Source organism: Oryctolagus cuniculus, chromosome 7 (assembly GCF_051225735.1).
Source record: "Oryctolagus cuniculus isolate XC-2025 breed Fujian yellow rabbit chromosome 7, ASM5122573v1, whole genome shotgun sequence".
Lineage (NCBI taxonomy): Eukaryota > Metazoa > Chordata > Mammalia > Lagomorpha > Leporidae > Oryctolagus > Oryctolagus cuniculus.
This window is the reverse complement of record NC_142873.1, coordinates 141,041,037-141,060,602: the sequence shown is the minus strand read 5'-3', so window position 1 is coordinate 141,060,602 and position 19,566 is coordinate 141,041,037. Positions and strand designations below refer to the sequence as shown.

The 19,566-nt window shown below is 56.4% G+C and overlaps 1 protein-coding gene across 6 annotated transcripts; it reads left to right on the top strand.

The window, feature by feature from the left end:
* Positions 1–2,654: 2,654 nt before the first annotated feature.
* Positions 2,655–19,540, top strand: TXLNA (taxilin alpha). Of its 6 annotated transcripts, none has more exons than XM_008273771.5 (11): positions 2,655–2,822; positions 3,180–3,535; positions 4,028–4,366; positions 5,702–5,793; positions 9,554–9,724; positions 11,121–11,315; positions 13,325–13,444; positions 13,680–13,754; positions 14,618–14,710; positions 15,481–15,576; positions 16,248–19,540. In XM_008273771.5, the coding sequence occupies exons 2-11, from the start codon at positions 3,370–3,372 to the stop codon at positions 16,572–16,574; spliced, it is 1,674 nt and encodes a 557-aa protein (XP_008271993.3). In that variant the 5' UTR covers positions 2,655–2,822; positions 3,180–3,369; the 3' UTR covers positions 16,575–19,540. The 6 variants fall into 6 exon arrangements, with proteins under 6 accessions (XP_008271993.3, XP_008271995.3, XP_089157214.1 ...); XM_008273773.5 differs by having other exon boundaries at positions 2,670–2,822; positions 3,180–3,502; XM_070078845.2 differs by having other exon boundaries at positions 2,695–2,849; positions 3,180–3,502.
* The last annotated feature ends 26 nt before the right edge of the window (positions 19,541–19,566 follow it).

The following is a 19,566-nucleotide window of genomic DNA, read 5'->3' as shown; positions in this document are numbered from 1 at the left end:
GGAGCTTCTTCCTGGTCTCCCACATGGGTGCAGGGGCCCAAGGACTTGAGCCATCTTCTGCTTTCCCAGGCCACAGCAGAGAGCTGGATCAGAAGTGGAGCAGCCGGGACTTAAACCGGCGCCCGTATGGGATGCCAGCGCTTCAGGTCAGGGCGTTAACCCGCTGCGCCACAGCACCTGCCTCCATTAATTTTCTTACTCATGCACAGATACACATTCCAAGTGCTGGCACAAATAAAGTGTACAAAGTGGTAACATTTATTTAAAAGGTGAGAAAGTGAACAGAGATGAGCATGGGTTGCGCCAGAGACACACCATCAGATTTACCTGACAGGAAAAGGGGTGGGGGAGGGGAGAGAGGGCACCTGGCAGTCCCTACAGCTGTGGTCTGTCGTGGAAGAGCCCCTCTCCCAGTTGTTGGTCTCCTTTGTGAGTTCCAGGTGATGCCTCTCCAGGCATGAAGCTACCTAGGAATTTCATGGCGCCCCCACAAATTCCACATGGAGCTCAATATCCGTATTTTCATGGTGTCTTTTTTTTTTTTTTTTTTTTTTTTTTACAGGCAGAGTGGACAATGAGAGAGAGAGACAGAGAGAAAGGTCTTCCTTTGCCGTTGGTTCACCCTCCAATGGCCCCCGCGGCCAGCGCGCTGTGGCCAGTGCACCGCGCTGTTCTGATGGCAGGAGCCAGGTGCTTTTCCTGGTCTCCCATGGGGTGCAGGGCCCAAGCACTTGGGCCATCCTCCACTGCACTCCCGGGCCACAGCAGAGAGCTGGCCTGGAAGAGGGGCAACCGGGACAGAATCCGGTGCCCCGACCGGGACTAGAACCCGGTGTGCCGGCGCCGCAAGGCGGAGGATTAGCCTAGTGAGCCTCGGCGCCGGCCCATGGTGTCTTCTTAGGTCCCGGATGAAACAGATGCATCCCAGGCAAGAGGGCATTTGACTGACAGGATAGGATTAACATGAGGGCTTCTGACTTCCAGCTCAGTCCTAAACTAACTTCTTATTTACCCCACATCAGGTGCAGAGGCCCAGCACTCAGGCCACGCTCCACTGTCTGAGCCTCATTCTGTCATGCTATCAGGCGACAGTGCCTTCAGTGTTGCCTGGTAAATCTACAAGTTACTACATCCTGTAGCCCCAGCCCGATGGTGGGCTTGGGGACTCGAGCATTTATCCAACGGTCATCGCAAAGCTCACTGACTTGGCAGCAAACAGTAAGTTCAGGACTCGGGACTAATCTGGTTAACACTAGGGAGCTGCAACAGTGGCAGAGCACTGGGAGGGTTTTGATGTGCTCTTTGAGATGGCTCTCAAGTTTGTTGTTTATTTTTGCCATAAGTGCACTTTGGAAGAAAAATAGCAAGCATCTGCAAAAACCTGAGAAACCCTGTGAATCATAAAAGTAGAGTTGGAGCAAAAAACCCAAGATTGGATGGAAGAGGCAAAAGCCAAACCACGTAGGCTCTTCAGATTCCAGGTGCAAAGAGTACTGGGTTTTATTCCAACGTCTATAAGCAGCGGTGATAAAGAATTGTGACCTCGGGGCTGGTGCCTGCAGTGCCGCCATCCCACATGGGCGCCAGTTCAAGACCTCCTAGCTGCTCCATTTCCAATCCAGCTCTCTGCTATGGCCTGGGGAGGCACTGGAGGATGGCCCAAGTCCTTGGCCTCCGCACCCAGTGGGAGACCTGGAAGAAGCTCCTAGCACCTGGCTCCTGGCTTCGGATCGGCGCAGCTCTGGCGGTTGCGGCCAATTGGGGAGTGACCCAGCGGATGGAAGACCTCTCTCTCTCTCTGCCTCTCCTCTCTGTGTAACTCTGCCTTTCAAATAAATAAATAAATCTTTTTAAAAAATTGTGATCCCACCTTTGGAGAAAAATCTGGCCTTTTCAGTTTTAGCCCTAGTACCACAAGGACTTTGTACAAAATGGGACGAAGAAGTTTCAGGAATGGGCCTGAGGTCAAACACCCCTGCAGGGACCCCTCTGCCCCTTCCTGCGGGACTGCCGAGCTTATTGGGGGGGGGGGGTAACTACCTTTCACAAGTTACCCGGGCTCTTGGAGAACGCCTGCAATGGTGATTATTTCTTCTGAGTAAAAGGCAGGGTAGCGGAGTAGTCAGGTTCTGAACCACTGCTCGAACCCAGCATCTGTGACCGTGGGCGAGCTGTCTAACGCGAGCCTTACAGCCCTCTTCCGTTAAATGGGAATGACAAATAGTACTTATCTCCAGCAGCTAGGAGGCCAGGGCTTTTAAGAGACCAGGGAAGCACACGGGGTGTGCTCAGAGAACCGCTACGGTCACTGAAAGCCTGCGTCAGAATAAGGAAATCGAGGCAGGGAGAGAAAAGAACGTCCAGTCGCGTGGCACCTAGGGATGAAGTCGGACCTGGAACACAGGCCTGCCTCCCAGCCCAGGCCTCTCCGGAGTCCCCGGACTGACGGAGTGTGGACCGAGGCACGCGGGCGCAGTGAGGCTGGGCCGCACAGGGCTTCTGCACGACACCGGCGAGGTTGACGTGGAGGTTTGCTCAGAACCACCGGCTCCCCAGCCCTCCGGAGTCCGCGGCTCTGAGGACGAGAGCATCCTGGGAGTTGTGTCGACCGATGCATGGTGGGACGTGTAGTCCGCTCCTGTCCCCGCCCTCCCGATGCACCCGCCTTGGAGGCCGCCTTCGCTCCCGGCTCCCGGCAAGCTCCGCGCCAGCGCCGGCTACTAATTGGCTGTGGCTCGGACAGGCGGCTCTGCCGGCAGCGGTTACCCAGGGTTTCCGGTGCGAGGCCAGCGCTGGGGACGCGGTCGCACGTCGCCCGTGAGGTGAGCCCAGCGGCGGGACGACGGACGGTGAGGGCCTGCAGACCTGGACACTTTCGGCCAGCGGGGAAATTGCTCCGATTTCTGCGCGTGGGCGGCGGCGGGGGTGGGGGGAGTCGGGGTGACGCTGTGCGCATGCGCGCGACTGGAGGGCGCGCGGGGCGTGGGTGGCTGCGTGCGCGCGGGCGCGGGAGCCCACGTGGGACCTGGGGCGCGGGGGGAGGGGTCGGAGTCGAGCGTCCCGCCACGTCAGTCTGCGGCCGGGAGCCAATCCCGCGCCGGGCCTGCCGTGAGGGGCCGTGTGGGGCCGGGAAGTGGCTTCGGGGGGAACAAGGAGGCCTCTCTCCTCACCCGCTCCAGGAGCAGCGCCCCGGAAACCCGCCGGGGTGCGCCAGGCCCCCTGACCGGCCGGACAGCGGGAGAACCGTTGGCTCCCTCCGTTGAAGGTGCGCCTGGGCTGTGATTTCTGATCCAGGCTGCGAAGAATTCTGTGGAAAATAGCAACTGTGTTTCTCAAGGATCCAATCCCAACCTAAGGTGGCAGCGCACAATGAAGAATCAAGACAAAAAGAACGGGGCTGCCAAACAGCCCAACCCCAAAAGCAGCCCGGGACAGCCGGAAGCAGGAGCGGAGGGAGCCCAGGGGCGGCCCGGCCGGCCGGCCCCCGCCCGAGAAGCCGAAGGTGCCAGCAGCCAGGCTCCCGGGAGGCCGGAGGGTGTGTGCCAGCTCTGCGTTTCCAGCCGCCTGGGGGAGGAGTTCGCGGCCCGGCCCAGGGAGGAGGCAGCGGGGATGTGGAGCATCCCAGGCTCTGGGGAGGGGAGGCCCTTGCAGGCTTCTCGCAGGTGGCCGGCACCTGAGGCCTCAGCCAGTGACGCCGGGTTCCATCCGAAGGACCTCGGTCACCAGTGTGGGTCACTGCCCTTGGTTCGTTGTCGAGGCATTTCTGGAGCTGCTTGCATAGCAAGCGGGGGCTTTTAGAGGGAGGGGAATGGACGAAACATTGAGTTGCCTGCCTCCTGCGACATGGCAGTCCCAGGTGCCGTACGTACTTATTTTATGCTTGAACAAACTGTATTGGGGAGGTTGCGAGAATTAAGTAAGCTGGGGCAACCTTAAACCTGAACCGGTGAGGCTTGCTGGGCTCACTATCCCAGGTGGTGGTCTAACCTTGCCGTCTGTCACTGCCTCTCGTCCTCTCCTGCCCTAGGGGCTCAAGCCAAAACTGCTCAGCCTGGGGCGCTCTGTGATGTCTCTGAGGAGCTGAGCCGCCAGTTGGAAGACATACTCAGTACATACTGTGTGGACAACAACCAGGGGGCCCCGGGTGAGGATGGGGTCCAGGGTGAGCCCCCTGAACCTGAAGATGCAGAGAAGTCTCGCGCCTATGTGGCAAGGAATGGGGAGCCGGAGCCGGGCACCCCAGTAGTCAATGGCGAGAAGGAGACCTCCAAGGCAGAGCCGGGCACGGAAGAGATCCGGACGAGCGATGAGGTCGGAGACCGAGACCACCGGAGGCCACAGGAAAAGAAGAAGGCCAAGGGTCTGGGTGAGCAGAGGGCAGCTGCGGGGGGCTGTGGGGAGGGCTTTGCACCTGACATTCCTTGGGCTGTGCAGCAGGGAGTCTCCCTGGTTGATTCAAAGCGCAGGGTATTCCAGCCACAGGCCGGAGTCGTTCAGGTTGGGAGCAAGTGAAATGGAGCCTGACCCCTCATGGACAAAGCGGAGAGGTTTGGATGGGCTCTGTACCTGCCCACACCGCTTCGTCCCTGCTGTGTGACCTTGGGCATGTCCTTTCCCCGCCCTGGGCAATAGTTTCCAGTTCTCTACAAGGAGAGGATTGGGCTAGGCCAAAGTTGCAAACGCAAACGTCTGTGTAAGCCAGGACCGAGGGAGGGCCTGCTTTCTGCCCAGGGTGGACTGCAGCCTTGTTCCTTGGGTGCTCTGCACTGTGCCTGCTGCCAGCTCGTCAGTTGAGAGCGTGTTGAACCTCAGACTGGGTGCAGCTGGAATTTTATTTTCTGTTAAGAAAAGCCAGAAATCAAGAGTCTGGTGAAATCTGTAGATTTCAGTAGTAGAAACCAAACAAAACCCATGCATGAGCCGGGTTTGGCCTGTGTGCCAGTGATTGGCATCTCTGTGCTGGTGTCTTCGGGCCTCCGCAGGCTGAGCAGCCTGGAGCCTGGTCAGCAGCCCCTGGGGAAAGGCCCCCCACTGGGCACAGGCAGTGGGGAAGTGGCAGAGACGGTTTTTTGACAGCAGAGTTCGTGTCTGTTAAGAATCTGGGTTAGATGACATTGGACTCATGTCCTAGTCCCTGTCTCGCCGCCCCTCCCCCGCCCCCAGCACTTGTCACCCTAATTGAAAGAGGAACTTTTTTAAAGAATCATGGGAACACACATTGAAGGTCTCTTCATTATAAGGTTCCCTGTTTGGCTGCCTCGTACACAGGGCTATAGATTTCGCACGGAGGCCAGGAGACCTTTTCGGATCCTGCTTCTCTGGGAAGGCCCCACTTTGCATTGAAACGGTAGCCCTGAATTTGCAGGTGGGATACCTTTTATCTGCTGGGAGGCAGACAAGCTTTTCTCCCACCAGTGGTGCCCCCCCCCCCCCGAAGGAATTCCAAGAGGTTTTGGTAAGCATCTGTGGGACACGTGCTGCGCTGGCTCTCTGGACAGCACTGAGGCCGCGGTGATAAGCAGGATTGAGTTGATCCCACCCCCATGGAGAAGCTGCTACAGCGGTGCAGGCAGGCAGTTGAACCAGCAAAATGTAAATAAAGATGGGGGAGGGCCGCCTTAAAGAGTCCGGAGCCGGCCGGGAGGGGCTGCCCTGGACGGGAGTGCGTGGAGTGCATGCCTTTGCTGCCTGTGCTTTGCAGGAAAGGAGATCACGCTGCTGATGCAGACACTGAACACGCTGAGCACCCCAGAGGAGAAGCTGGCGGCTCTGTGCAAGAAGTATGCGGAACTGGTCAGTCGCCCCCTGCCTTGGCACCCTCCCTGCCTCGGGAAAGCCGCAGGCCACCTGGCATGGGGGTGGGCATGCAGAGGAAGGTGGGGGGCTTAATTCATGTCCAACCTTTCTCCGAACCTTTTCTCCAAGTGTTAAACGGGCAGTCAGTTCCCAGCTGGCCTCTTCAGGACTGACAGTGAAAGAAAATCCGCACGTTCCTTGAACGAAATTTCTCAAATAATAGTTCCCCAGGTAGTAGAGCCCTAGTTCCTGGCCCAAGTCCCAGAAACCATGTGATCTTGCCCTGCGGACTTCTGTATGATCTCCCCAAAGTACCGAGGTACCCAACACTATTATCACACAGAACAAAATTAGCCCTGGCTGCTTGATCATTCTTTTTTAATTTTTTGCAAGGCAGAGCAACAGACAGGGAGAGACATCAGTTCATTCACTCTGCAGATGGCTGCAACAGCCAAGTCTGGGCCAGGCTGAAGCCAGGAGCCCAGAACTCCATGTGGTTCCCCCACACAGGCGACAGGGAGAGCTAAGCCAGGGACACTGACAAGGGAGCAGGTTGGGCTATCACCTGCTGCCTCCCAGCAGTGGCATCAGCTGGAAGCTGGATTGGAAGCAGAATAGCTGGGACTCAGATCAGCACTCCAATATGGGATGCAGGTGTTGCAAGCAGTGAACTGAACTTGCTGTGCCACAACGCTGGCCACTTTTTTAATGTTTGTTTATTTTTTCATCCACTTGGAAAGCAGAGAGAGAGGTCTTTGATTCCTTGGTTCCCTCCCACAGATTGCTACAACAGCCAGGGGAGGGCCAAGCTGAAGCCAGGACGCAGAACTCCTTCCAGGTCTCCCGGCACTTGAGCCACCTCCTAGGATGCACATTCGCAGGAAGCTCAATCAGAACTGGAGGAGCAGGGACCGGAACCAGGCGCCCCACTGTAGGGTGCAGGGTGTCCCATGGTTGCTTTATCGGCTGTGCCGCAGTGCCTGCCTTTGATAATCCTTCCTTGTGTCACAGGGCAGTTCTCATCACTGCCTCCCTTTTCCCCCGTGACGTTTGTCTCATGGCAGAAACCATAGGTGGTTCTCTGTGCTGCCCCACTTCTAGCCAGGAGCTTCTTTCGGGTCTCACACGTGGGTGCAGGGGCCCAAGGACTTGGGCCATCTTTTGCTTTCCCAGGCCATAGCAGCAAGCTGGATCAGAAGTAGAGCAGCCAGGTCTCGAACTGGTGCCCATATGGGATGCTGGCGCTTCACGCCAGGGCATTAACCTGCTGTGCCACAGCGTCGGCCCCCTCCCAGGTACATTAGCAAGGAGCTGGATCATAAAGTGGAGCAGCCAGGACTCAACCCAGCACCCATATGAGATGCCAGTACTGCAGGCTTGGGCTTTAACCCACTTTGCCACAGCACCGGCCCCCAGGGGGATTCTTACAAAGCTTAAATAATGAGGAGCTATAAGAAAGGTTAACCAGCCTTTCAGAATGACCGGGATCAGTTGCTGATGCACGAGCTGGCAAATGTGCTGAGTAGACAGGGGAGACAGGCCCCCCACACAAGGAAGGGCACAGCCTTGGTGTCAGCACTGCTCAGTTCACGTGACTGCAGACGAGGACGTGTGCTGGTAACCTGGGCCTCTGCTCCTCTGCTTTCTCCTGTTCCCAGAGAAGTAGGAAAGGTGGGCTGCCCTGGGGTGGGGAAGGTGTGAGGGGGAGGACAGTACAGTGGTGTGGAAAAGCAGTATGGCTAGCATGAGAAATGGGGCGGGGCTGCGGGGCAGTGGAGGGCGTCCTGAAATTGATGGTCTTGGATGTAAAGGGAGATTTTTCTAGCAGAATTGCTCTGGTGCTGATGCCAAGTCGGCAGGGAGTGCGTTACCAAGGTTGAGAAAGGGTTCTGAAGCAGCTCCCTGCTGATGTACCTGGGAAAGCAGCAGCAGATGGCCCAAGTCCTTGGATCCTTGCACCTATGTGGGAAAGCCGAATGGAGTGCCTGGCTTTGGCCTGGAACAGCCCTGACCATTATTAGCCATTTGGGGTGTGAGCTCGTAGATGGAAGATCTTTTTCTACCTGTCTCTGCCTCTCTCACTCTGCTTTTCAAATAAATAAAACAATCTTTAAAAAAAAAGAGGCCGGTGCCGCGGCTCACTAAGCTAATCCTCCGCCTGCGGTGCCGGCACCCCAGGTTCTAGTCCTGGTTGGGGCGCCGGATTCTGTCCTGGTTGCTCCTCTTCCAGTCCAGCTGTCTGCTGTGGCCCAGGAAGGCAGTGGAGGATGCCCAAGTGCTTGGGCCCTGCACCCGCATGGGAGACCAGGAGGAAGCACCTGGCTCCTGGCTTCGGATCGGCGCAGTGCGCCGGCCATAGCAACCATTTTGGGGGGTGAACCAACGGAAGGAAGACCTTTCTCTCTGTCTCTCTCTCTCACTGTCTAACTCTGCCTGTCAAAAAAAAAAAAAGAAAAAGAAAAAGAAACCTAAACTTTTAAATAAGCAGCTATTTAAAGGAGAGTTGAATGAGATTGAAAGGGTGGTTAGGTCAAAGAATCGGAGATCCCCCGGGGTAAGACTTTCTGGAAACCACAGATGCCAGTGGGAATTAGCCAGAGAGAGGTGGCAGTGGTCCTGGCTGGGCTCCCAGGAAGTGAGATGACAGACAGACACAGCTCCCTGTAAGGACAGAATCTAGAACTGCACTGTCTAGGGCTGTGGACGTTAGCTTCTCGACGGACTAATCTGAATGTGGATATACTGTAATGTAAGAGACACCGGATTGCAGAGACCTTTAAAGATTTATTTATTTACTTACTTGAAAGGCAGAGTTACACAGAGAGGAGGGGCAGAGAGAGAGAGGTCTTGCATCCACTGGTTCATTCCCCAGCTGGCTGCAACAGCCAGAGCTGTGCTGATCAGGAGCCAGGAGCTTCTTCCAGATCTCCCACATGAGTGCAGGGGCCCAAGGACTTGGGCCATCTTTACTGCTTTCCCAGGCCACAGCAGAGAGCTGGATCGCAAGTGAAGCAGCCAGGATGACTCCAGCTGTCATCCACATGGGATGCCGGCACTGCAGGTGGCGGCTTTACCCTCTACGCCACAACGCCAGCCCCACATCTCAGTTTTTCACCTTGATTCAGTGTTGAAGTGTCATATTCTGGGTATTGCATTAAATATATTTTAAAAGTTAATTTCACCTATTTACTTTTTTAGTGTGATGTGGCCACTGAATTACTTATGTTGGCTGCATTATACTCTGTAAAGGACTGGCTAGGATTGTGGAAGGGGAGTGGAGCTGGGGAGAGCGGTGGGTTATGGGAGAGATTCAGGATTGAGAGGCCTGGGGCTCAAGGATTGTCCATACGGAAATGGCCAAGAATGCTGGAAAGATGCTGGCATTGTCTTGCAGGAGTGATGAATACCTCCTGTCAGGAGGTCTGTTAATGGGCACACGACAGGGTGAGTGGGTGGTCTCATCCTACGGCTTGAGTGTCCAGAGTTGGGGCCCTGCAGTGGTCTGAGTGTCTTGAGCTGGGATCTGCTGCCTGAATGACCATGCTTGTCCGAGTGAGTGTCCATTTCTGCATCCCTGAGTTGGGGCCTCTGGAGATACAGGGAGGAGTGACTGTGAAGTAGGCAGTGCCTGAACTGCTGTTCCTGCAGCCAGGGTGGAGTCCACACAGGGCAGCGCAGGGGTGGAGCTCAGCTGTGCCCAGCAGACGCGGGAGCCATGCAGGGCCCCCACAGGTGCTCACCTGCCGTCCTGCCATAGCTCGAGGAGCACCGGAACTCGCAGAAGCAGATGAAGCTGCTGCAGAAGAAGCAGAGCCAGCTGGTGCAGGAGAAGGACCACCTGCGTGGCGAGCACAGCAAGGCCATCCTGGCCCGCAGCAAGCTCGAGAGCCTGTGCCGGGAGCTGCAGCGGCACAACCGCTCGCTCAAGGTAGGCCACGGACCACTCCGGTCTCCCCCACTTCCGCTTGTCTTTGGTAGCCTTTCCCCTACTTCTCCCAGTAATGCCCTGCCTTAGGACAGCTGGAACCGTTTCACATGTACTTATATTAAGGTAAAGGCCAAGCTGCTAAGAGAACCCACAATGCAGTGGCCTCAGTATACTAGGGGTGCGTCCCCCCACACTCCATTCTTTTTATCTATTCAAGAGGCAGAGAGAAAGAGGGAGCTGCCATCAACTGGTTCACTCTCCCAGATGCCTGCGACAGCCCAGGCTGGGCAAAGCCAGGAGCCCAGGATTCCAGCTGGGTCTCCTGTGGGGGTGGCAGGGACTCAGGTGTTTGGGCCATCACCCTGCCTCCCAGGGTGCACATTAGCAGGAAGCCGGAATGGAGAGTGGAGCCGGGACTTGAGCCCAGGTCTGACAGAATGCAGGGGTCCAAGCAGCATCCTAACTGCTGCACCAAATGCATCCCCTCATTCTTTTTACAGTGTCATGGTTTGGATACACTGCGTTTTGTCAGCGTACTGGTTAAGGTATTTTAGGGTTGTTTCCAATTTTTCACTGTTACATATAGAGCCACAGTGAGAATTCTTTTTATATGTGTGTCCCTGACCAGTTGTACAGAATTTATATGTAGGATGAATCTCAGAAGTGAAATGGCTGGATCAAAGAGTATGCAGATTTTAATAAATTTTTGCCAGATTGCCTTCCAATAAGGGGACACAGCCTTGCCAGTCATGGGTGGGACAGAATGTTAACAGCTTGGTCTCCAGGTCACAGGCAAGATAGAATACGGGTGCTGTGACACAGCAGGTTAAGTCGCTGCTTAGGATAACTGCATCCCGTATCATGGAGTGCTGGTTTGAGTCCCCGTGGCTCTGCTGATCCAGCGTCCGGCTTGTGTGTACTGAGAGGCAGCAAGTGATGGCTCAGTTCCTCAGGTCTTTGCCACCTGTGTGGGAGACTTGGAATTCTTGGCTGCTGGCTTTGGCCTGGCCCAGCCCTTGGCTGTGTGAACGTTTGGGGAGTGAACCAGCAGATGGAAGATCACTGTCTGTCTCTCTCTACCTTTCAAGTAGATGAAAACAAATAAGTAAACACTAAAAAGGAAATAAGAATTCTTAATCTGAAATTGGAAGAATTGGCTTCAGGAGATCCAGACTGCTTCAAAATGGCATTTACTTGTGTGCCTACATTTCTGGGGCTCTCACTTGATGTCGCCCGATGTAAAAAGGGGTCCTTTGGGAGCCCCCGCTGCACAACACCCTAGAGCCTGGCTCCTCGCTGTATGGGCAGAGTCCACATGTGGACTAGTCGGGAGCACTTTGCGAGGCTGGCTGGGGAGCAGTGGGTGATTGCGCTGGGGGCCGACTTCTCTGCCCAGGAAGAAGGTGTGCAGCGAGCCCGAGAGGAGGAGGAGAAGCGCAAGGAGGTGACGTCACACTTCCAGATGACGCTCAACGACATTCAGCTGCAGATGGAGCAGCACAACGAGCGCAACTCCAAGCTGCGCCAGGAGAACATGGAGCTGGCCGAGCGGCTCAAGAAGCTGATTGAGCAGTACGAGCTGCGAGAAGAGGTGAGGCTGCCCTGGGCAGCGGCCGGCGCGGGCGACCGAGCTCCCGGGGCGTGCCAGGCGCCAGGACCGCCCTCAGGCTTCAGGGCACTCCGCCTTCTCCCTCGGGAGGAGAGCAGTGTCGTTCCTCCTGAGGGGGGGCGAGGTGTCGGGAGGAGACTCGCTGGCAGCCACTGAGCCCCAGGCCCGCGGTGCCTGACCCAAACAACCGGAATGAGAGCTGCCCAGGTGTTAGAGTGGACGTGTACCCGTGCTCCCAGCAGAGCCTCGGAGCAGCCCCTCCGAGTCAGACACGTACGGTCCATGCTTGACACTTGCGCGTGCTCACTAGACTAGAAATAGCTTGAGGGTGGTGCAGGTCAGGTTTGGCTCCCGGCTTATGCCCATTTCAGTTTTCAGAACTTCGCAGAATTTGGAATTACAGGGTAGAGCCTGTACTCGGGGTCATGAAGGACTCCAGGGTCCACTGATTGATACCCTGCTGCTCTGCCACTCCTGCCACTTAAAGGGGCAGATGTTGGCTGCTCTCGAATCTTTGGGTCCCCGATGCCAGTCGCTCAGCAGTTCTGGGTCACTGGTTCCTCGAGAGAAAGGAGACACGCTGCCCCCTCACAGGTCTGGCAGCGTGTGTGCTCTGGGTGTGCCCTCTTGGGCCCCACAGACCCGAGTGGCAAACGTGTGCGGGGCCGGGAGGGCACTTCCCTAATCCACTCCTTCCCTTCCTGCGCTTCGTCCTCTGGGTAAGGCTGCTTGTGACACATTTGTTTTGAGAACTCGGTCTGAGTCTTGTCGGCCAGCACCGAGACATAGAGGCTTCCTGGGCCACCAGAGTGGTGACTTGAAGAGTGAGGGCCCTCTCCCCCAGCCTCCTGAGGCAAGGACGTGGTGCTGCCTGTGGAGGAGCAGTACGGGCCTACCAGGGCTTGCTGCTGCTGCTTTACAACCCTCCCATGACGGATTCAGATGCCCCCTTTCTGTCTGAACCTGAGATCACAGGTGACCGGGACTCCCGTGTTTTTACCTGGCCCTGTCTTCGAAGCACCTTCCTTTTGCCATCCAAAAGTAAATCAGATTCTTGCATCCCTTATTCCAGTAAGTCGTGAGGTTTCATCTCTGAAGTGGCACTGGAGTCCCTCACCTTCCCGGCCCTCTCACTGGTCCAGGGCGCCAGGCCCTTCCAGCGGTCACAACAGCCATTCCTGGGGCTGCAGGTGTACAGACTTTGCTTAGAGGCTTGGCCGCCTCTGCCCCCTGAGCCAGGATGTTGTGTTCAGAGGTGTCATCGTTGTCCTACCTTCGCGCTTTTGTTAGGGAGTCAGGGAGCACAAAACTGAGGGCTGCCGGCCACGTAGAGTGACGAGCTGTGGGGCCAGAGGTAGGAGTGCATTTACCACGTGGCGCTCCGGGTGCTGATTCCCTCCATAAACTCCTGTTTCCACCCCCGTCAGACTCTGGACGAGGAATGAGGTGAAAGGAGTTGGAGCCCACGGCCTGTGGTGTACGTGGGGATCCAGCATGTCAGATTGAGCTGGGAGGCTGGGCCAGCTGTTCTGGCCTCTGCGGATGGCGCCTCAAGAGAAAGGGGGGGAGCCGGCGCCGCGGCTCACTAGGCTAATCCTCCGCCTAGCGGCGCCGGCACACCGGGTTCTAGTCCCGGTCGGGGCGCCGGATTCTGTCCCGGTTGCCCCTCTTCCAGGCCAGCCCTCTGCTGTGGCCAGGGAGTGCAGTGGAGGATGGCCCAGGTGCTTGGGCCCTGCACCCCATGGGAGACCAGGAAAAGCACCTGGCTCCTGGCTCCTGCCATCGGATCGGCGCGGTGCGCCGGCCGCAGCGCGCCGGCCGCGGCGGCCATTGGAGGGTGAACCAACGGCAAAGGAAGACCTTTCTCTCTGTCTCTCTCTCTCACTGTCCACTCTGCCTGTCAAAAATAAAAAAAAAAAAAAAAAAAAAAAAAAGAGAGAGAGAGAAAGGGGGGTGCTGACGAGCCCGCCTCTCCGCTGTCTTTGCTGCAGCACATCGACAAAGTCTTCAAACACAAGGATCTGCAGCAGCAGCTGGTGGACGCCAAGCTCCAGCAGGCCCAGGAGATGCTGAAGGAGGCAGAGGAGCGGCACCAGCGGGAGAAGGACTTTGTGAGGCCCGGGCCCCGGGGCTGCGGCGGGAGGGCAGGAGGTGGGCTGGGCTCTGCTTTGGCTCAGAGTCAAGTCTGTGTGGATGGGGAGAGGTGGCTGCCTGGCCAGACCAGGCACTGCTTCCTTAGACATCAGTCAGAGGAAGCCTCGGTGGGTCCAATGCTTGTGGCTTAAAAAGGCCAAACACAGCCCCTGGGGGCTTCTGACAGGGTCTGGGCTCCTGTCTTGGAAATAGCTCCTGAAGGAGGCCGTGGAGTCCCAGAGGATGTGCGAGCTGATGAAGCAACAGGAGACCCACCTGAAGCAGCAGGTGAGACCATGAACCTGACCCTGGGCCACAGGGTCAGGACCCCTCACTGGGTCCCTTCCTGGGGGGATGAAATGGGGCCCTCATTCTAGGCCTGGCCCTGCCCATCTGATCTGTGACCTTGGTGAGTCTGTTCTCTCTGGACCTGCCCAGCACCTGGGACCAGGTGGTGAGATGAGCCCAGGGGTCTTTCTGCTGTGCTCAGAGGCGGAGTGTTTGATTTTGAGGAGATGGGGACAGAATGGTTTTCTTTCTTTCTTTCTTTCTTTTTTTGTTTTTTGTTTTTTGTTTTTGTTTTTTGACAGACAGAGTGGACAGTGAGAGAGAGAGACAGAGAGAAAGGTCTTCCTTTTGCTGTTGGTTCACCCTCCAATGGCTGCCACAGCCGGTGCACTGCACTGATCCGATGGCAGGAGCCAGGTGCTTCCTCCTGGTCTCCCATGCGGGTGCAGGGCCCAAGAACTTGGGCCATCCTCCACTGCCTTCCCGGGCCACAGCAGAGAGCTGGTCTGGAAGAGGGGCAACCGGGACTCAAACCCGGTGTGCCAGCGCTGCTAGGCGGAGGATTAGCCTATTGAGCCGCGGCACTGGCCTAGAATGGTTGTTTCTTATCACACAAATTTTACTTGATTCTGGAAGAAAAATTTGAAAATAAATAGACAAGCAAAACATGTCACCTTAAATTCTGCTTCCCAGGCTTAGCATTTTGGCTTATATCTTTCCAGATATATAGTTCTGGTTTAGTTGTAAGGGAAAATGGATCTCAGTAGAATTGTTGGGTCGTAGTGCCCAGGAGGTCTGAGTGTGTTGACCAGAAGTGCCTTCCAGAGAAGCCCAGTCTTACCGCGGGCCTCTTTCTCACGCAGCTTGCCCTATACACAGAGAAGTTTGAGGAGTTCCAGAACACTCTTTCCAAAAGCAGCGAGGTGTTCACCACATTCAAACAGGAAATGGAAAAGGTAAGGAAGCTTTGGCCAGCTGTGGCTCCCCGGATGCAAGCTGCTTCATCAGATCAAACCCTGTGCCTGCCTTGGGGAAGCCCCCACCCAGTGTGCCTCCCCAGGAGCTGTTCCCAGCAGCTGAGATTGATAGCAAAGATGGGCCACTGGGCGCCATCACAGCCTTCCTCTGTGCGCGCCCTCCTGGCTCCGCCTTTGCCTGGCAGTCTCGTCATTTGTTCTTTTTCTTAAAGACATGACTGAGGTGGAGCAGATTGGGTTCTTTCATTTTTTTTTGTTTGTTTTTGTTTTTTAAGACTTATTTTATTTGAAAGGCAGAGTTGGAGTGAGATCTTCGCTCTGCTGTTTTGCTTCCCAGGTGGTAACAACCAGGGCTCAGCCAGGACTGGGCCAGGCTAAGCCAGGAGCCAAGAACTTCATCCACATCTCCCACATGGGTGGTAGGGTTTCAAACTGGGCCATCTTCCACTGCTTTCCCAGGCGCATTAATGGAACTATATCGCAAGCAGAGCAGCCAGGACTCAAACCAGTGCCCATAGGGCTGCAGGCATCTCCAGCAGTGGCTGAATGCCACAGTGCCAGCCCCAAGTCTGGTCATTTCTTGTTATTGATAGTGGACATTAGAGACTTCCAGGTGACAAGGCGGCCCAGAAGGCATTATAACTGGGCCCTGAAATGCCTTGCACTTTGGGGTTGTTCCCCACCTCTGAGATGTGGCTGTGCCAGCAGCCCAGCTCTCACCATTTCCTCCCATCTGTCTCATAACCCAGATGACAAAGAAGATCAAGAAGCTGGAGAAAGAGACCACCATGTACCGTTCCCGGTGGGAGAGCAGCAACAAGGCCCTGCTTGAGATGGCTGAGGAGGTGAGTCCTGTCGGATCGGAGGCAGGGGTCTGCGTGCGCAGCTACCACGTATCAGGCCTTTCTGTGCCCCTCGGCAATGTGCCTGGAGTGAAGTAGAGCCGGGACTCAGACACACTATCCAAGTAAAAGCAGTGCCAGCACTCTCCCCTCACGGCTGTGCAGTGGAAGCAAAGGGAACAAGTGGAAAACGGGAATGGAGAGGCAGAAAGCGACAGCAGCAGGCGGGGAGCAGCGAGAGGCACACTTTGCACGCAAGGCAGCCTAGATAATTTGAGATTTCGTGGCTGGCAGTGCGGGAACAGGAAATGACACTGGAGCAGCAGCTGCAAGCCAGACCTCACTAAGTGTTGTACATAGGCCAGTTCATTGAGCACTCTCTTGAGACCTGAGGTTGTGTTAGCAGTCCTGTTTTACAGATGAGATAGGCTGAAAAGCTAGTACTTTGCCAAGGTCATCTGGAATACATTGTCTGCTCTCCAAGCCGGGTCCCTTCTCTGCACCTCACTGCTGCCAGTTGACAGCCAAGTTGTGACATAAACTAGCTCTGATATTAGAAGGGACTGACTTTATAGACTCTGGTCTGCTCCCAACCTTGGGGAAGTGTTTGCTACCAGGTGGTGCTGATGGGGAGATTGACAGGATGGCACTGAAGATCCCGTTTTTCCCCCTAGAAAACACTCCGGGACAAAGAGCTGGAAGGCCTGCAGGTGAAAATCCAGCGGCTGGAGAAGCTGTGCCGGGCACTGCAGACAGAGCGCAATGACCTGAACAAGAGGGTGCAGGACCTGAGTGCCGGTGGCCAGGGCCCCGTCTCCGACAGCGGTCCTGAGCGGAGGCCAGAGCCCGCCACCACCTCCAAGGAGCAGGGTGTCGAGGGCCCCGGGGCTCAAGTACCCAACTCTCCAAGGGCCACAGACGCTTCCTGCTGCGCAGGTGCACCCAGCACAGAGGCATCAGGCCAGACAGGGCCCCAGGAGCCCACCACTGCCACTGCCTAGAGAGCTTGGTGCTGGGGTGTGCCAGGAAGGGAGCAGGCAGCCCAGCCAGGCCTGGCCCAGCCCAGGCTCCCATGCTAAGCAGTCCGGTGCTGAGGCCAGGATGTTCTGACCTGGCTGGCACCTGACCCTCTGCAGTCTTGGATTTTGTGGGTCAGTTTTACATGCATATGGCACACATGCAAGGCCTCACACATTTGTGTCTCTAAGTGTACTGTGGGCTTGCATCGGGGGTGACGATGGACAGATGAAGCCAGCGGCTCCCTTGTGAGCTGAAGTCTTACGGAGGAGACGGCGTCTGCACTGCCATCGCAGTGACCTGCAGGACGAGTTCCTTGAGCTTTCCCTGCCTGCTTTGAGGCTGAGACCCCTCCCGGCCCTTCAGAGCTCCTGACAGGTGATACACACCCAGCCTTGACCGCACTTCTCTTGGGTAGCTGGGCTCTCCTAGCCTCCCCCAGAGGCGCCATTGCTTCTCTTGACTTGGAGAGGGGATGCCCAGGCGTGGCCTTGGCAGGCACTGGGAGCTAGTGATTGGGCTGCTCTCCTGCCTCGAGCAGGGGCAGGAGTGTTTCTGGTGGGATGATGCGCTCGCTGGTCAGGAGCCCCGTGGGCGCTGCTTCCCCCGCCCTCTGGTGATGCCAGGACCAGGCCAGTGATGCTTCTCAGTAGCCTTACCATTCACAGGTGCCTCTCCAGCCCGCACAGTGAGTGACAAGATCATCCAAAGGATTCCTTCTGAAGGTGTTCGTTTCGTTTTGTTTTGTTGCACGTGACGGTTTGTATTGAGGACCCTCTGAGGAAGAGGGGTGCTGTAGCAGTGGTCCCTGCGTGCCTGGCTCCAGTGTCCTGCCCTCCCCCCCCTCGCCATGGCTCCTCGGCCGCCTTGGTGCTGAGGTTTCTGTTTGGTGAGATCAGGTTGTCTGTTCAGAGAGAAGAGGCGTCTGATGGCTTTGCCGCCAGCTTGCCTGCGGGCCTCAATCCCGGGAGGCCGCCCGGTTCCCGTCACTGTTGTCCCCGTGCAGTGCGTTGCTGGTCCCCAGGACCAGCTGCTCGTTTGCTGTATGGGTCAGTTTCTGCTTCCTGCCCCCCACTCCACCTAACTGCAATCCTTGGGGTTTCCCTGGTTCTCGTCCCTGGTACCTCTGTGCCCAAGAAGTAGCCTTCTTTGGGATTCTTGTTCTGCCCATGCGGGAGCTGCTGCTGTCTGACAGGTGAGGCCTGAGACTCAGCGGCTGACAGAGCTGCAGAGCTCTGCACGGTGGCTCCCGGGGCGGCCTCTGTGTGCTGCACACCGCTGCTCTGCTGGCACTGGCCAGTCTGTGCAGAGCATTTGAGTACTGGCTCAGGAGGGAGGGCTCTGCTGGCCTCGAGGGACAGCGCCACGTCTCCAGCTGGGCTCAGGGAGAGCCCCAGACTGGCTGCGTAGGGTGCTTGGGGTTTGCTTCTTGCAGTATTTCTTTGAAGCTGTTTTGTTGTCCTGCTATTCCTTCATCTTCCACAGTCCACGCTCAGCCTTTAACTTGGATCCCTCACATAACAGGGTTCATGAGACCCGCAAGTACGCCCAAGCTACGTATGGCTGAGGCCAGCTGGCAGGTGAATGGCACGCCATTGCTGCTGCTAATCCCTGGCATATCTTTAGTTCACCTCGAAATGCCCCCGCCACAGTGCAAGCAGTGAGTCCACGTGCCACCCTGGGCTGAATCCCACCCCCTGTGAGTGTTGCCCGAGATTGTGTCTCTTCTGAATGCCTTCACTGGGAATGGCCTCTGCCGCCTCCTGCTCAGGGAGGCTTTCCCCTTCCCTCAGCCCCTGTGCCAGACTGAGGTACAAGAACCGCCAAGCCCATGGAAGGTGTGGCTAGGCGCCAGGGTGCAGGAAGGAGGCAGGTAGCTGCCTGCACCCTTGAAAGCCAAGAGGCCTACGGTGGCCTCCATCCTGGCTTGCCTCACTTCAGCTACCTCGCATAGCCCAGGGGTGGGGCTATTGGATTCCAGGGTGGGGGGATGGGAAGCTGCAGGGGGCAGGTGGCTCTCACTAGGCTTCCCAGCTCAGGAATGTGGGCCTCAGGTAGGGGAGAGCCTTTGCTCCACTCCACCCATTTGCAGGCATCTAGGCCAGTCTAGATGGCGACCCCTTCTCTTCCTCTCCATTGACCAAATCGTACCTGTCTCTCCAGCTGCTCCGCTTGCTCTGCTTTCCAAAGTCAGCCCAGGTACCCAGGTGCCGCCCACATTGGCCTGGAACCTGGACCAGAGGCAAGGGAGGTGGCCTATCCTTGAGTGATAGCCAGTGCCTTCCTCACCCGGTGGCTTCCATGCCTGTGACCTCAGATTTAGGACCAAGAGCTGTGTTGGTTTCTTACGTTGTGAGCTTTCCCTCCAGGGGACCACAGCAGGTGAGGCTCGGAGCCCAGAGCCCTTGGCGCCGCCAGCAGTAACTTGTGTCCGGACCTTGTCCAGCTGAGCGCTTCGTGTATGACTCAGCTTCGTGTGTGAGTCCAGCGGAGTGCGTCACGTGACCTAGACTCAGCGGTGTCAGCCGCACTTTGATTTGTTTGTTTTCCATGAGGTTTTTGGACCATGGGCTTAGCTCAGGCACTTTCTGTAAGAGAATGTTACTTCTGTAAAGATGCTTATTTAACCTACGCCTGCCTCCCCCACTCCCAACCAGGTGGCCACCGAGAGCTCACCAGGAGGCCAATAGAGCTGCTCCAGCTCTCCCATCTTGCACCGCACAAAGGTGGCCGCCCCAGGGACAGCCAGGCACCTGCCTGGGGGAGGGGCTTCTCTTCCTTATGGCCTGGCCATCTAGATTGTTTAAAGTTGTGCTGACAGCTTTTTTTGGTTTTTTGGTTTTTGTTTTTGTTTTTGTTTTTGTTTTTGTCTACTTTTGGTATTCACAACAGCCAGGGACTTGATTTTGATGTATTTTAAGCCACATTAAATAAAGAGTCTGTTGCCTTAGTTGTTTCTGCGCTCCTGGATGCATC

What these genes read in the sequence shown, in the direction of transcription:
- TXLNA (XM_008273771.5), top strand. Translation starts at nt 3,370, where the DNA reads ATGAAGAATCAAGACAAAAAGAACGGGGCTGCCAAACAGCCCAACCCC. An exon ending in TCAAACAGGAAATGGAAAAG is followed by an intron (nt 14,711 to 15,480) that starts GTAAGGAAGCTT and finishes CTCATAACCCAG; the next exon opens with ATGACAAAGAAGATCAAGAA. An exon ending in TGCTTGAGATGGCTGAGGAG is followed by an intron (nt 15,577 to 16,247) that starts GTGAGTCCTGTC and finishes TTTTCCCCCTAG; the next exon opens with AAAACACTCCGGGACAAAGA.